This window comes from Chaetodon trifascialis, chromosome 3 (genome assembly GCF_039877785.1).
Source record: "Chaetodon trifascialis isolate fChaTrf1 chromosome 3, fChaTrf1.hap1, whole genome shotgun sequence".
In the NCBI taxonomy this organism is placed as follows: Eukaryota; Metazoa; Chordata; class Actinopteri; order Chaetodontiformes; family Chaetodontidae; genus Chaetodon; species Chaetodon trifascialis.
The window spans coordinates 4,804,049-4,820,349 of NC_092058.1; the positions used below are offsets into that span (position 1 = coordinate 4,804,049).

General features: G+C 42.1%; 1 protein-coding gene across 8 annotated transcripts in view; it reads right to left on the reverse strand.

The window, feature by feature from the left end:
* slmapa (sarcolemma associated protein a) overlaps positions 1-16,301 on the reverse strand; it is a 55,876-nt gene that overhangs the window by 34,142 nt on the left and 5,433 nt on the right. For all 8 annotated transcript variants that reach the window (XM_070992992.1, XM_070993018.1, XM_070993001.1 and 5 more), the window contains exon 2: positions 14-161. In XM_070992992.1, coding sequence (XP_070849093.1) covers positions 14-161 — 148 coding nt within the window. The remainder of the gene's footprint in view (positions 1-13; positions 162-16,301) is intronic.

Consider the following 16,301-nt stretch of genomic DNA (forward strand, 5'->3'; position numbering starts at 1 on the left):
TACATGTATGTACCTTTGCGTGTGTTCTCAGTGACATCGACACCAAACTGAATGATGTCGCCGGAGAGGACCTCGCAGGGCGGACTCTCCTCCGAGCCGCGACTCAACCTCTGGCTGTTGATGAATGTCCCGTTGCTGCTTTTAGTGTCCTGCAGGTAGAACTGAAACACAAACAGAACCATGTGAAGAAATCAATAAAGCATTGACACAAAAATAACGGACATGACCAGACCATTATACCGCTGAAATGAAGTGGAATCAAGTGCAAATAATAAAGGAGACTGACAGAAGGGAGTGAAAAAACATGATACAGGGTAACAGGTTCACAGTTCGGTTCATACTCTGGTTTCTGTAAAACGGGAAAAAATGCATAAGGACGTGTTTTTCATTTGTTTTGAAAAGACAGTATTGCATTTATCAAAACAGACAAAACCTTGTGGCTGGAGAGACAAAGCATTTTGTCCACTGTCCACTGGTTCTCATTATAAAATGAAGGAACATCTCAAACATTTCTGAATTGCACTGTACAAACACTGAACAAACATTATCCCAAAGGGTTATGGGCCATAATAGGCTATAAAACTGAAAAGCTTAGGCTTTGAAAAGGAAAATATAATATAAACAAAAAAAGAAAGCTTTTGTTCATTGGGAGAAGGGTTTCAATTAGTTCTAAATAAGCTGTTTGGTAAATGTACTGTATTTATAAAGTGCTGCTCTTGTCCTAGGATACTCTGACATGTAGCCTGCTGATGTCAGGGATCAAACCACCGACCTTCTGATAAGTTGATGACGGCTCTATCTCCTGAGCCACAGCTGCCTCAAACAATCTAGCATTGCTAATTTTAAACATTCAAAGCACCAAAACATTTATGCAATGATGGAGTAACACCGACACACCATCCTTGTTTTATCTGCAACTCTTTCTCTGATGCTGTTGTAACTGACCAGGAAACTAAATTGTTGCCACACAACGGGTCTAAAGGATGCAGGCGGCTCTTCCAGCTTCGTTAATCTCAACACATGTTGCTAACAGCATATGGCTTTAAGTTTCCAGGCAGAACTTGCACCTTTGAACTTTGGTTCCATATCACAGTATGTGCATCAATCTACATACCATGTAGTGTTGTGTATCTGAGTGCACAATGCACATAGGCCCCTTACTGTGACTAGGCACGAATACTCTGCAATACCACCAACAGATACAGGCCTAATGAGCCAGCAGGAATACACTCGATAATAAAATAATAATACTAACGTGACATTAATATACCAACCAGGACTGACGTTAATGCAGTCAGTTGAATACAGGCAGCTCAGCAAGGCTGTACTTTAACTAAATTTTCATGAGTATCAGTACAAAGTTTCATAGCAGTACATATTCATAACAGTTGATGAGATATTTCACTGTGGACCAAAGTGGTGGACTGAGCGCCATTACCAGCCTCGAAGCCATGATGCTGCTAGAAAAGTAGGTCTGAGATCTGACTCCAAGGGTCTTTTATCACATAGCACAGAGGCCTTTTTTCTTCCTCTTCCTGGTTCACCTTATTATTGTGCTACACACAAAACATGTTCAAACTTGCACAAATATAAAATCTAAAAAGGAGTAAAAACTGACCAGCTGATGGAAACACACTTAATTCACTTTTTATCTGTTGCAAAAATCCTAACATTAGCCAGCACAAAGCACAAATTCTCAGGGAATTTACAGAAAATCAGCAAAAGAAAATGCAAAACAATGTGCATTTCCACGACCATCACGACCATCAGGCCAATATGAGAAGCTAAGCACCTCAAGATAAACAGCTGGTGGCACTAATTCTCCCCTCAGGTGCCATTAAACCACAGGAGAAGAAGGGGGCGCAACGAGATGACGTTATTAAAAGCACCAGGCAAACAGTGGAAAACAACTTGAACACAGTGATGGAAATGTGCCATTTCTGTTAGTTTCATCTAGCTGGTTTTATATAGGTGAATGCAAATGATTCTGACAACTTCGCAAAATGATGGCAGTCAGCTCAAATAATAACCATCAGGCCATAATTGTGAACAATTGTAATAAGATCAGACCTATCAAAACACATCTTTAATAATTACTGTCTATGAGGTATGAAGTAGCCACAATGAACTCCTCCCTCAGCCGTCATCCCCCTCAGAAAGGAGACACATTCTGCTTCCTAGAGATCAATGTGCTTTGGCACAACAAGTGGAAATCAATCACAGAGAAACAGCAAAGGAACCTGTGAAGATGCCTGAGGAAACAGGTATGAAAGTATCTATATCCACGGTAGAAACAAGTCCTATATCAACATGACCTGAAAGGTCGCTCAGCAAGGAAGAAACCACTGCTCCAAAACCACCACACAACAGCCAGACTACGGTTTGCAGCTGCAACCGGGCAAATATTGCACTTTTTGGAGAAATGTCCTGTGGTCTGATAAAACAAAAATTGAACTGTTTGCCCATAATGACAATCGCTATGTTTGGAAGAAAAAGGAACAACATTTCAACCGAGAGGCAGCATCATGTTGTCAGTGTGCTTTACTGCAGGAGGCACGGCTGCACTTCACAAAACAGATGGCATCATGAGAGGAAAAATATGTGGATATGTTGAAGCAACATCAACTCAAGACATTTGCTTTGTTGCAAATCTTCCACATGGACAATGAACCAAAGCATACTTCCAAAGCAGAGGCAAAATGGCTGAAGGACAACAAAGTCAAGGTGCTGGAGTGGCCATCACAAAGCCCAATCTAACAGAAAATTTGTAGGCAGAATTTAAAAAGCATCTGATAGCAAGGAGGCCTACAAACATGCAGCGGTCACATCAGTTCTGTTTGGAGCAATGGGCCAAAACTTGCTTGTGGAAGGCTAGCAGAAACATTTGACGCAAATGAATCGATTAAAAAGCAATGGTACCAACCTTCTTAAAATAAAGTAGTGATCTGAACAAACCTGAGATGGAATGTTTACTCAGATTAGAAGCTAAGAATTGTGGGAAAGCGAAGTCTAAATGTATTTGGCTAGGGCGGACATAAACCTCAGCTCTAGGGCTGTGTTACGAGTTGTTCATAATCTAATCCTGAGGCTATACTGTAGTTCAAAACCCAGAAATATACAATGATACTGACAATCCAGCAACATTTAACGTCATTTCAGAGCACTGAGAGAGAGACACAGAGCACAAACTCACGAGGATGACAACAAACTCAGCAGTGAATCCCAAACAAACTGCAAAAATCACAGAACTCATTCACACAACATTCAGAAAACACACTTACACATATATATTCTATATATTCACAGACAGAAATGAAGTGCGCACACACACACACACACACACACACACACACACACACACACACACACAGATATCACAGTACATACACAAATCAGGCAGAAAACTGCACATGTATAGACTGACAATAATTAAAAGCTAACACTGAAACATAAACTGAACATATAAACACAAACCTAACGGTGGAACACACACAGTAACGACAAATTGCACACACAGTTAGCGATCTGATCTGGATGCCTGAGGCCTGTCTGTCGTTCCAGGAGTTTCATTCATCAGCTCTCAGCTCTCCGTCATGACTGAAAGCCACTGTCGATGTACGAGAGAGAGAGAGAGAGACTGAGGATGAAGAGAGTGAGAGAGGAGGGCCTGAGGATGAAGAGAGTGAGAGAGGAGGGACTAAAGAAGAAAAAAGCAAAAACAAGGGACCACCAAGAGACAGAGAGAAAGGAAGCTGTGGAGATGACTGGTTGACTTCGCTGTTTATCCGACTGCAGTGTGCTACGAAAAGCTACCGATTCACAGATCATGATAGCTACACACACACACGCGCACACACACACACACACGCACACGCGCACACACACACGCACACACACAGACAGTTGCCTCCTGTCCCCATGGTAACCTGGAGACAGGGAGGGAGGGACCTAACTATAGAGCTTTTCGCCCAGCAACAACACACTCATACACACACTATGCGTCACATAACTCACATACTGCTCTCATACGCATATACCTAGTACATTGTACACACACACACACACACACGCGCAGAGAGAGAAAGCATGACGCCATCGACCTGTGAGCAGCAGACTGCTGGTTTAGTCTCAGTCCAGTGAAAGTCATCCGTGTCATTTGTCTGTGACACATAATTTCCATTCAATAAATACATCATATCATTATAAGCAGCGTGTCACGTGATCAATAAGTAACAATCACATAATGACAGTAATGAAATGTCATGTAAAACAAGACTGAAATCACATTCAGACCACACAGCATGAAAAAACAAACAAACACAGCCCCCTCGTTCTTTTGAACGGGACCACTGTACTGGCATTGCAGGGATCTCAATGAGACGCTTCTGCAAAAATGTGCAAAAAATTTAATGTGACACAGTTTTGGCATTGTCATACACTCATTACCATGAAAAGCATCATAGTTAGATAAAAAAAATAACAATAGTATGGTCCTTGTGGAATGTACTGTCCAATCAGACCTATGGGGAAACGTTCGCGACTGTCTATTTGTCCATCTCCCATACTTTAATTCAGGGGACAAGTTTCTTCTCCTGCCTCTCGGCCCTCCAAGGAGCTCCCAGTCTCTTTCTCGTGGTTACAGGTTGTCGTCTGATCGCAGTAAGCATCTGATCTCCCACACTAATTTTAACACTTAAACCATATGACTCATACAGGAAGTGCCTTTCATTTCCATAAACAAACTGTGGGTTTATGCTGAATCACAGTTGCTTCATTTCCTCATTTACTAGGGTTAAGAGACTGGCTAAAAATGAACTTCGAGGTGACACTGTCCGTCAGCAGCAGTTGTTTTCTCACTCTGCAGTGATCCCAGCCGACGACCTATGAAGCAGCGGAGACACCAGCAGTCCACCAGCAGCACAGACAAGCTTCAGTCCCTCAAGTGTACTGATAACCATCTAAACTCAGAAGAATGGACAACCCAATGAGTGTTTCCCATCAATTACCTAAACTGTGGTGGCCTGCCACAGTCTAATTTGTCACACCACAGTTTCATAATGAACTGAAAGCATTTTTTCACTTCTCGTAATAACATAAAAGATCTCTACCCCTTCCTCCTGATAATTTATTTAAATGATAGACAAAGCTAAAAAAACAAGCTAGGATAAGCTAAAACTATCCCTTAAAAGGGTTTATAGTGGGTGTTAGAGGGTTACAGGGTCCCTATAGAGGTTACAATCAATGAAAGAGGCTTTTAACCTAAACTGACCTTTAAAATCCACCCAAACCAGACAAGGACACAAACACAACACTGTCCTGACAAACACTGGTTTCTGTTAATTTCAGGATTTCAGGAAATACAAAATGCTGAAGTTACATTATCCTTGCAGGTGAGAGGCTCTTAAGTACGAGGCTCGAATGTTTGCTGCCACCTTCAACAACATAGGAAAAACATTTTGTAGAGAATTAAGGATGTTTTGTCAGCTTCTTGCACCAGAAAAGGAGCTGAAAATAATTCTGGAATAGTGAAATATTTTTCCAGTCACATCATCACACAAATGCACAACCAATCTCAACTTCCGACAGATTTTCACCACCACCAACATTCCTGCACCACTTCCACCCACCAACTGAACATCTCGGGAAACACTGCATCCCTTTATCCCTCTCTGTCCTCCTCCTCCCTTTCTCTCTCCATCCCTCCTCCCTCATTAGTGTCAGCTAAATGAATGCCATGTAATTGTGTTTGGATTTTAATTTGCCCTCAGCCTCCAAAAACAGTGCAAACCATCAGCTGGCAGCCAACAGGCATGACAACCACTTAACCAGTCAGCAGGTCGACACATGACACCAGTTTGGTTGGACGCTGCACACACACATCTGCACATACACCCACACACAGATGAGTTAATAAACAAATCATAGCAGTCAGGCGACAGATAAAGCCTGAGCCTGTATTTATCAAGTCTCTCAGAATCACTCACAGGAGTCACAAAAATGCTTCCACCTCAGAAAAGGACATGAGATTATTTCAGGGGATAAATCCTCAGCACCTTGTCGTTGCTGTTGGTCTGCCATCACAGTCTGGATTTGTGCATTAGGTTCACCAGACTATTATGCCCAAGCGTCATTCACCTAATGCCACTTACATATATTGACATTGTGTTTTCAATTAAGCAGGAATATGTCATCATCTGTGCTTGAGCACCGCCATGATGCAAACTATAATTAAACAGATGGACACTTTTACGCAGAACATAATCAGTTTGGAGAGATCCAAATAATCACTGTGGCTCTATAAGTTGCCAACTAGACATAATGGCAAAGACTTGTTTTCTGTCCAGTTAAAAAAAAAAAGTATAGGGGAGCAAAAAATAGACAAAACCAGGCAGCTTTAAAAGAGATGTTCACCATTTTTAAGTCCATCTTTAAACAACAGCCAGGTGTCCACATGTTTTTCAAACAGGTTTCATTTGCTTTAATTGTCCCTCCTGTTCCTTCAGGCCTTTAAAGAGATCCCTTCCTCATGTGCTTCCACCATAATATGGATCAAAATCAACAGTGGAACAGAAGAGACCCGCCTGATTTGATTCATTTAGACAACTCAAGCCTAATGTTAAGCTCACATAAACTCATTACTTAATCATTTACAGCGGAAGCATGTTATGATGGGATCTTTTATTGCCCTGTATGAACAAAGGGAATAACTGCAACAAGCAGAACCGTTTCAGCGTACCCATGAGCACTTGATTATTGTTCTGCATCGATTGAAGACAGGCTTGAAAAATGTGCACCTACGCTTTTATCCAGTGAATCTTTGAGGAGCAATGATTGAAGTCTCTAAAGAAAGTTCTACATCCTTTATCACCTGCTGGTAAATCCTAATAGATCAGACCAGCTATGGCTCTCATACATATAGACATAGAAAGATTTTCCCGAGTTAGAAAAAATGATATGCGGTTCTCTGAAGTCTCATGAGGAACCAGAAAACGCGGAAGCAAAGCAGGAACACTGTACTACAGGAATGCTGGAGGGTGATGCAGTGTACTGTCAATATAACTGATTACTGAGGAGATCAAAAAGGAACTAAGGGTCAACATCAGAAGTCACAGCCCCTGAAATCAAGTGCAAGGTCAAAAGAAGAAGCCATGAAATTTATGTTAACAATTACTGACAGTAAAGGTATGAAGAGGCTCTTGTGCGGCTGGATGTCAAAGGACTGGTCACACCACAGGACTGGAACTGATGCGTGAGATTTTCTCCATACTTTCTTAATGAATGAGTCGGTCACGCTGGAGAAGCGAGTCAGGACTGGTACGATAAACCTGTTATATTAACACTGCTGAGCAGCGAGAAGCGGGACGGAGGCTCCTCAGGCTGAAGAGAGAACGGCCTAACAGCAATGAATGATTGTCGCCTTTCACACATGGAACCCGTCACATTGCTGGTTCCTCCATCTGTTTAAATAAGGTATTTTTAGCGCTCACACATTTCCCTGAACAGTCAATGTGGAACTTTTCCAGCACAAACTAGGGATCCACCGCCTCTAATATTGGATATCTGCTGATACCATGTCCAATACTTATATTTCCTTAAATGGTGCTTAAATGTGCGTCTGACAAACTAAAATAACAGCTACAGCCTACACATTATTTTTCACATGCTACTTCACCCAAACACTGAAGGTTCTGGTTCAAAACTGTTTAGAAATGATCTACAATATGTAAGAAAAACCAGTTGGGCTGCTCATGAAATTAACAGCTGATATGACCTGCAGCCTGCAATGCTCCTCGTTTTTAACCACTGACAGTACGCTCCGCGCTGCTGCTACCTGAATGTTCAGTGCGCTGATCTTTTCTTATGTCTGAGCTGAGTCAGCAGCAGGCCCAAATCATTTTTCACATTCACACACTAATTTTCACTCTCCTGTGCGGCGAGATTCTGCACTGTGGAGTCTGGCTGTGGTGAAGGAGATCAGTGCTACAAGGATCAGATGGCGATCAGCTTAAGCCAATACGGTTTGATTAAAATAGGTCCAGATCAGCACTGATACATGTTCTTAGGATTGGCACAGGACATCTATGGTGCAAACACCATTTTGGATAGTGCTGCAGTGCTCACGTGCTATTTGGCAACTTCCGCATGAGCCAAGCCAGAGCAAGTTACGCACAACGAACGTGATGAAAGATCGCTTGGTACAAAACATCATTACGGTCTACTGTTGAAGTGATCTCAGCACAGAGCGAGAGCTGGTCTCTGAATTTACTCAAAGTTAACCTGGGGTGCAAATATGATGCAGGCATGTAAAACTGGCATTTACAGACGACAGTGCACGTCTGACGGAGGCTGTAGACGGAGACAGAGCCGGAGAGTTTGTTGATCCTGGTGTGTGTCGGTGGAGAGAGCCAACTGACTGAAGCCTGGACTCCTGCCACCATTTCCAAAAGAGGTGGTTTGCTGCTACTGGCAAACAGAAAGATGGTTTTATCAGTCAGCATGGGAGCATATTCCTGCAGCAGAGTGCGTGTTTCCTTGAAAGGTGAGTGTTGGTGTTCATGCTACAGATTTCAGCTGCCTATTTTCAGCTGCCTATTTTCAGCTCTGTCACTTTAGTGGTCTGTATGGAAGACAGGGGGAAGAAAGAGAGAGCAACAGACAGTGACTTCCAGTATCTATTATCTGGTCGATCTAGTGGCTCGCAAGACTTGCCCACAAAATGTCCAATATGTAATTATTCAAACTGGAGGGGAGGGGAAGAAAAAAAAAAAAGATATGTCAGACAAAAAAATCAATAGTCTACAATTTTGATTATCAATTAAAGATGTCAGACATCTGTTCCCAGCTGTTTTTCTCAGTTTTATATCCAATGTTATCCCTCCATGCTTTTGCGCAGCATCAATCTACGTCCATGAAAAGTGTTTGTTTTTGACACTGACAGGCTCTGGATGTGATTCCAGGTGTCTGAAAACATTATGGAAAGGATTCCTACATGGACAGACCTTTTGTTAAAGACTAAGGTTCTTTTTGTTTAACCGGAAACAGCAACTATATGGCTCTCGCCGAGGCGTCCATTTACAGAAACAGAAATTTCATCATCGTAGAACACACTTCATCAAACCACGCCTGATAGAACTCTGAATGAAACCCGAGGTACAGAACTAGCTCGCCATCTACCACACTGACTGGCATCGTATTGCTCACAATCAACCAGAACACCAACAGAGTGGTGTTTTCTGTCAAGCATAATTTGAGACTTCCATTGTTAATCATGTGTTACCAAACGATGCACAAGCATTTGAATCTTTTCATAGCTTAATCAACTTTTGAAAATGTTGTCTACAGTTCAATCACAAAGGAGGCAACTTCAACAGAACATGTGTTAGTTAAGAACAGCTTTTTGAAAGTGCTGCAGCGGCGAAAACTTTGCTGTGATTCAGATGGTTGACGAAGTGCAGCCACATACCAGGATTTATCATCATGTGTTCTGGTGGCTGCTGGTGACTTCTAACAATAAGCTCATGAAATTAGATGGTGTCGACAGCACCCTCCTTTCTGTCTGAGGAAGTGTTGAAAAGCTGAAGACTCAGCATGAGTTGCTTCACCAGACAGAAGAATATTCTGGTTCACCTGTCAACTGCAGTTTATTCTGGTCAACATGTACAGCTGACATAACCTGTTGGTTCTTCTGGCTTTTTGACAACAACCCTCTGACCAGGCTGGATAATGTTAAGTTGTGGTTGGTATGTTAATCTTTCCTGAGGCTCACAGGGTACTTTCACTTATTTAACAGCGAACAAGATGTGTAGAAACAGACCTCCACACAATGGTTGGTGTAGATTAGTGATGTTTTGCATCATGTATGAACAAGTTAAACAACCGGCCTCTGGCTCAGCATGTTCGAGGATCTAGTTCAAGATAGTAAAAGGTAAAAGCTAGTGGCAGATGTCAAACCAACAGAAAGCAACAGGTGGAAAGAAGATAAAGGAAATGGTGGGGGAAAAAAAATGATTAGACAGCGAGTGTGGAGTTCAAACGTGACCAAAGGTAAAAAGGTTTCTGCTGGAGGTAACTAAGTAAGTTACAAGTAGACAGACCATGTATTTCAAAACAATGCTTTGATGTTTTATGTAAGGAACTAGATTTTTAAGTCACATATTGATTTTGTATCAACATCACAATTCCAGTATCAGACCTGCTCTAGTTATTTCCCTTCTGTCATCATAGGGCTAGGTGGTGAGCCTCAATACTACTAAATACATAAAAAAAAATACCTCAATCTCCAACTATGGTACAGGCACTGTGGCTGCATGAAGTGTTGGAACTGAAGCATACTCTACTTTTGACTTCTGGTTGTCTGTGCTAGTTTCACAACTGTCATGTCTAATGAGGGGTGGATGAAAAAGAATTGGGAATTGATTCTGAATTGAATTGTGTCAACAAGATTCATGAGATTCCCAAAGATTCACAGCTCGGCTTCTAATGCTCCATCGTGGTGTCCTGCTGCTGCGTCTGGAAGCTGAATTCGTATCACTGAACACACACATGCACAATGCCAGAGCTGAGTTTGCCAGAGCGCCTTTCCTGCCAACAGTGTCTTATTCCTGCACGCACGCACACGCACACGCACACGCACACGCACACGCACACGCACACGCACACGCACACGCACACACACACACACACACACACAGTTACAGAGCTGTGTCCTGTCTGTGTAACAGCGTTCCTGTGCTGTGCTGGCATTCAGATTGAGGCCATCATCATGCTGTGGAATACTGATATCGGACAACAGCTCTGCTCTGCTGTCAGCACCGCTCTCCACCGGCTGCCTGGTTGACTGGCTGATTAGCTCTCTGGTTGTCTTGATCACAAACCAACTACCCTCCTGTGCAAAAAGCGGAGTAGAGGCTGTTGAATGATGCTGTGTTAAAACCCTGCCATGACCAGCGATACAGTGGCTGCCTCCCTGAATGTGGCCCGCGTCTTACAGTGGTGTTAGCATTCACCGTCGCAGTGAGACTGTAGCAGCGAAGATGGTATGTTTTACAATGGCGGCTTTGGATGGCAGCGTATTTTGAAAACAAATTATCCTTTTAACTGTCACTGTTTTCATGTACGCCATATTTATTGAGAGATCTTGGGACAGAATTGATTCCAAAAACATGGTAATACCAAGGTTTGATAGCTGCACCAATTGCCCTCCTAGTCATACAGCTATAAGCCTATCCATTCCCACTCAATCTGATGACTCATCTACTGTAGGGAGCGTGTGTGTGTGTACAATATTGACACAGTCCCTAAATCTACTTACTATGACCATAATCAACAGTAACACCTCATTATATAGCATTGCTACTAGATAAGTGAGGATGTGAAATGCTTCACACTCCAACAACTGAAAGAGGCAGAAGAATGAAAAACTGTGTTTAAAATCAGGTGTTCTTCCAGTTTATCCTGTGGATGGCACAAGAGCAGAGGACATGTTGTTACTAAAAATCAAATACAATACAAAAGTTAACATGAGAACTTTAAGACTGTAATGCTAAGGGTGTTACCATGTTTGCAAGCATGGTGCAGACTGAAACATCAACCAACATTTCCAAACCCCGACAGCCAAAAGCTAAATAAAAAAGTAAAAAATGCAAAAGCAGGGAAACAGAATTTACCAAAACCACACTTCTTTAGCAAATGACTTTTCTACCTCCCAGACCGATCACTTCACAACTGGCCTCTCAGACACTCTCACGGACAAACACACATGCACGAACACAGTTGTGGAGCAGCCAAACACAACCCACCGCGCCTAATCCAAATCTACAATGTATAATTCATTTTGTTCCGTCAATTTGTGATGTCTTTGTTGGTTAAGTGTTTCACAAATTAGAGGTCACTCCATATTTGTTGCTGTGTTAACCTTACTGTAGTCTAACTGGCTGAGGACAACAGGGCATTTTACACTCCTGCTGGCATACAAGGCACAGCCTGTTGCCCTTATTCTCCAAGTTTCAAATAGTAGTTTGAACGGCTTTGGTCAACATGCTGATACGATGAATATTAGCGACAACACATGCTAGCATCACAGCTGCTAGCACACATGCTTTACTGCATTTACATTTTTTATTTTTTCGCCACGGACACTTTCAGAGGTTTGGTATAAAAAGACAACAGCTGATCGTATCATATTTTTGAAATTACAAATTAGCCATAGAGACAAAATAAGTACATAACTGGCCATGGAGCCTTTGTACAGTGCGAAAAACACTTGAAGTAGAAAATAACAATGTTTGATCTCACCTGGCAGGAGGGATATTCCCTCTGTGGAGGCCAGCACAGGCTTCTACTTGCTGACTGGTATTTACACCTGTTTAAACCATGAGGCTTTAAGCTGATAAGGCTCTTAAACCATTCATTCATAGTATAATTAAAGTCTGGGTTTCCCCTGCATTCTTTTCACTTCTCATCTCTAAATCCTCCACAGAGCGCTGACCAAATGTGACAATGGCCTGCAGAGCAATGCTGCAGATCCCAATGTGAGGTATTGCATGGGGCATATAGGCCGCCAGCAGGGAAACAAGGAGGACAAGAGAAGACAGATTTAGCTCCAACATGGTATCACATGTAGCTGCAGCACTGATGCAGCATTATGTGCACTCACTAGCAGACTCGGAAAACACACAATTCAACATTTTACGTTCCGACTATCAGATGCTAAACTGCTAATATGAATAAACTCAGCCACATGCCTCATGATTTGACTAGCAGCTTGAATTACTCGATACTCCAATTTTTCTTGTAATGTTTAATAAAACCTGGCTGCGGTGAGGACACGGACAAATCAGTGTCAGGGCTCTGTAGGCGGGGTTACCAAAAGCAGTTCTGACGTACCACAGTTACGTCCTCCAGAAGGATAAACCTGGTCTGATCCGGTCAACTGGCACATGTTGTGGTTTAGAGTACACACTTCCTGGATGAGTGAGTGACTGGCTGGATGACTCTAAGTGGTACAGCTATATTGCAGAGATCTCCACTGTCACAAATCTGGTTTAATCTGCTACATATCTGCCTGAGCACACCACCGACTGATGAGCAGGCTGCTTAGAGGTTTGTGAGTGCTTGAGTGACAGGCTGGTTGGTTTAATGACAGTCACTGACAGAAATTTACCTGCCTCAAGTACAACGACGCCTCTTAAGTAGTATTTCAAGTCACTTTCACAACTGACATGAAGACTGGTAAATACAGCCAGAGTACAGGTGTTAACATAATCGGTGGTGGAGTTCCATACAGTGTCCTAATGAGTCATTATACACAACATCATGGCCTTGGAATGCAGCCTTTATTGGTGCAGTGGTTCAGACCAATCAGCGTACAGTAAGGAACTACTGGCAGCTACAGGTGGGCGCTGTTTACATTCCAAAAAGCAATGATGGCTCCTGAAGAGGTTAGCATAGATGCTGCATAGCATCAGCAAAGAACATTAAAAACACGTTTCAACTCTTCTCCCAGCTGGCTTCAGTAAGAGTCCTACTGCGACATAAGGTTTGTTCATCTGATTGGTTTAAGGGGCTCATCGAATCACCTGGTACCATGTATTTTTAAACGTGCCTGCCCCTTTCCAAACCAATTCCAAGGATGGGTTTTATGTAACAAGCTATCGGTCACATCAGGTTGGTCTTCCAACTGTTCCACATCAAAATCAAAAGGGTCTAACATGTATAGTTTTTTTATTTTCAACAATTTCACAAAAAGACAAAACCAACAATGTGTTCTGTGGTCTACTGTCTGTGGTATACAGCTCTAAGACCACTGGTTCCTACTGAAGATCTAATAAATGTTTAAAAAAAAAAACGATTTCTGAAACAGCTGGTTACTGTAGTTTTTAGCAAATGTTACTGAAACTGGAGGAGGAGTACACTTGATGGGGAATATATTCAGTAGCATGTCAATTCACATTTGGAAATTTTACAGCAGAAGTATTTTTCATTCAATGCCTCCACGCTGAGAGTGTTAACCAAAACAAGGTTAGCACTGTGAGAAACATCAAACATATGCAACATGTAGGGCCTCTAGCATGTTTATACAGTTTGCGTCTCATTTTCATGCACTGTAAACAAACTTCAGCTGGGTGTGACATATGGCTGCTGTAGCAGTAATGATTAAAAGAAAGAACTGAAAATGAAAAGCATATGATGATGGAGCCTGGGGTCAAAAACTTCAGAGAGGAAGGAAGAAGTAAGCAGCCATAAATGACACAGCACTGACATCTCATCTGACAGTTTGCCTGATAATGCATGGCTGGATCTCAGCACAGTGACTCACAAAGTGAGGTCCCAGGACCTTCAGGGTTAAAAGAGAAGCAGCTGGGTCTGATCTGACCTTCCCATGATGGCTGCAGCTTAAATAAGAACACACTTCATTATTTTTTCTCTAAGAGCCCTCTAGATAGTCATCCCACCAGCTGTGTTCATGTCAATTAGCTCATCCTTCGTTGACAGTAGTCAGTGGCCCTGACATCAGCAAACTACAGTACAAAGCATGTGACCGCAGTGCTACAAGTCTCAATCCTTAATCACATTTCAGTCTGGCTGCAAAACAATAAAACTGACCGAACATAAAAGACATGACATCATCACGATGTGATTTTCATAGCAGCTCCAGTGGAGTCTGAAAGTGAATGTATGTCAGAGATCTAGTGATCCTCAGAATCAGAGAGTACAGGATCTTTGTGGAATCTCTTCCAGGCTTACTGGAGGAGTCAACCCTGCTCTGATGTACAGAACGATAACATCAATAATAACGCAATCTGCTGGATCACTGAGCCGACTGATTGGTTCATCAATCACCGGATGCGACCAATCGCACCTGTTTCTCTCCAGTGCACAGTTATCACACACAGACAAGACAGAGGTGAAAACTGCTGAGCGCAAGAAACATCAGACGGACAAAGTGCCGATATGTGCAGGAAAACATATTTCACAACAGTTTTCACTGCCATTTTATCTTATTTCCTTTTGGCTCCTGAATGGTATCCACTATCTCAAGTGACAACACAGAACAATTCAGGCAAAAGTAAAAAAAAAAAAAAAACTTGCATAAAACTCTGTTTCAGCATGAGATTAGAGCAAAGTGAAACTGTCAGTTGGTTTATGAACCAACCTAAACTGCAGAGTCATGTGTTGAACAACGTTATTACTGCACTTCAGAGGAACCTGCAGTTATGAGGTATTGGTTAGGCAAGCCAGGTCTATGTCAGTCTGTGTGCAATGCAGTCACACTGTGAAAATTACACATGCATATTCACTGAATACTGGCCTACAAAGGGCTAATACCAATACTTTAAAGCAAAAATAAAGTAATCATGGCCAATGTTGCATTTTCAAACACACATACAACATAAACTACACACTCTACACAGCATATCACTCTGCATGTACTGATGCCAATTCACCTGCAACAGGCCAGTATCAATGGAAAAAACAGCCAGTGTATTCGATTTTAGTAAAAATTACATCACGTTTATCCCTCAGTTTTTCCGTGGACTGTTGATGGACATTACTGTCCTACAATGTGATGCACAACAGAAACAGGAGTTACTCACAGCTGGCAAAAAGTAAAAAATAGTGAACATGGTTACAGCAACAAAATACTGAGAAACATACTGAAGCATAGCAGCACATTCAAGCAGCTAGAACAGATTTTACAATAAAACTAAAACACTGTGAAGGTGGTTGTTGGTAGTAGTGAACCTACAGAGAATATCACCTGAATCTGCAGCTCCTCTCAGCTTCACAAAGCTTAATAGTGGCTTTCAGCTCACTGTTTAGTCGTCTGGCCAGTAACTTTATTGTTCTGGATCACTCTCAATGCTCGATCTGTGTCATGTTCGGCCACAACAGGCAACTGTTTTCTGCAAAAAAAAAAAAAAAAGCTCTAAAAAAAGCTAAGGTGAGGGCAGTGAGCCAGCCAATGCCGTGCCTTGTGTAGCTCACATGGCGAATTACAGGAAATGACACCGTCTGCTTTATCTCTGAATAAGTGTCTGAAAAACAGAGGAGGCAGAGACTAATGGCATAACGCAGAAACACATGATTACAGGTTCTCATTCAAAAACAAAAGTAGGGCACAGAAAAGCCTTTCATCTGTTTTCTCTCCATTTTGGGGCCCTGATAAAGCTATCGTAAAGCTAACACGTGATATAACATTAGCTACTTTAAAGCTAACTCCCCTGACACAGCTATTTTACAGCTATGATTTGATAACGATAACGGCCCTGATACAGCTTGATCCATCACAAAACAGAAGG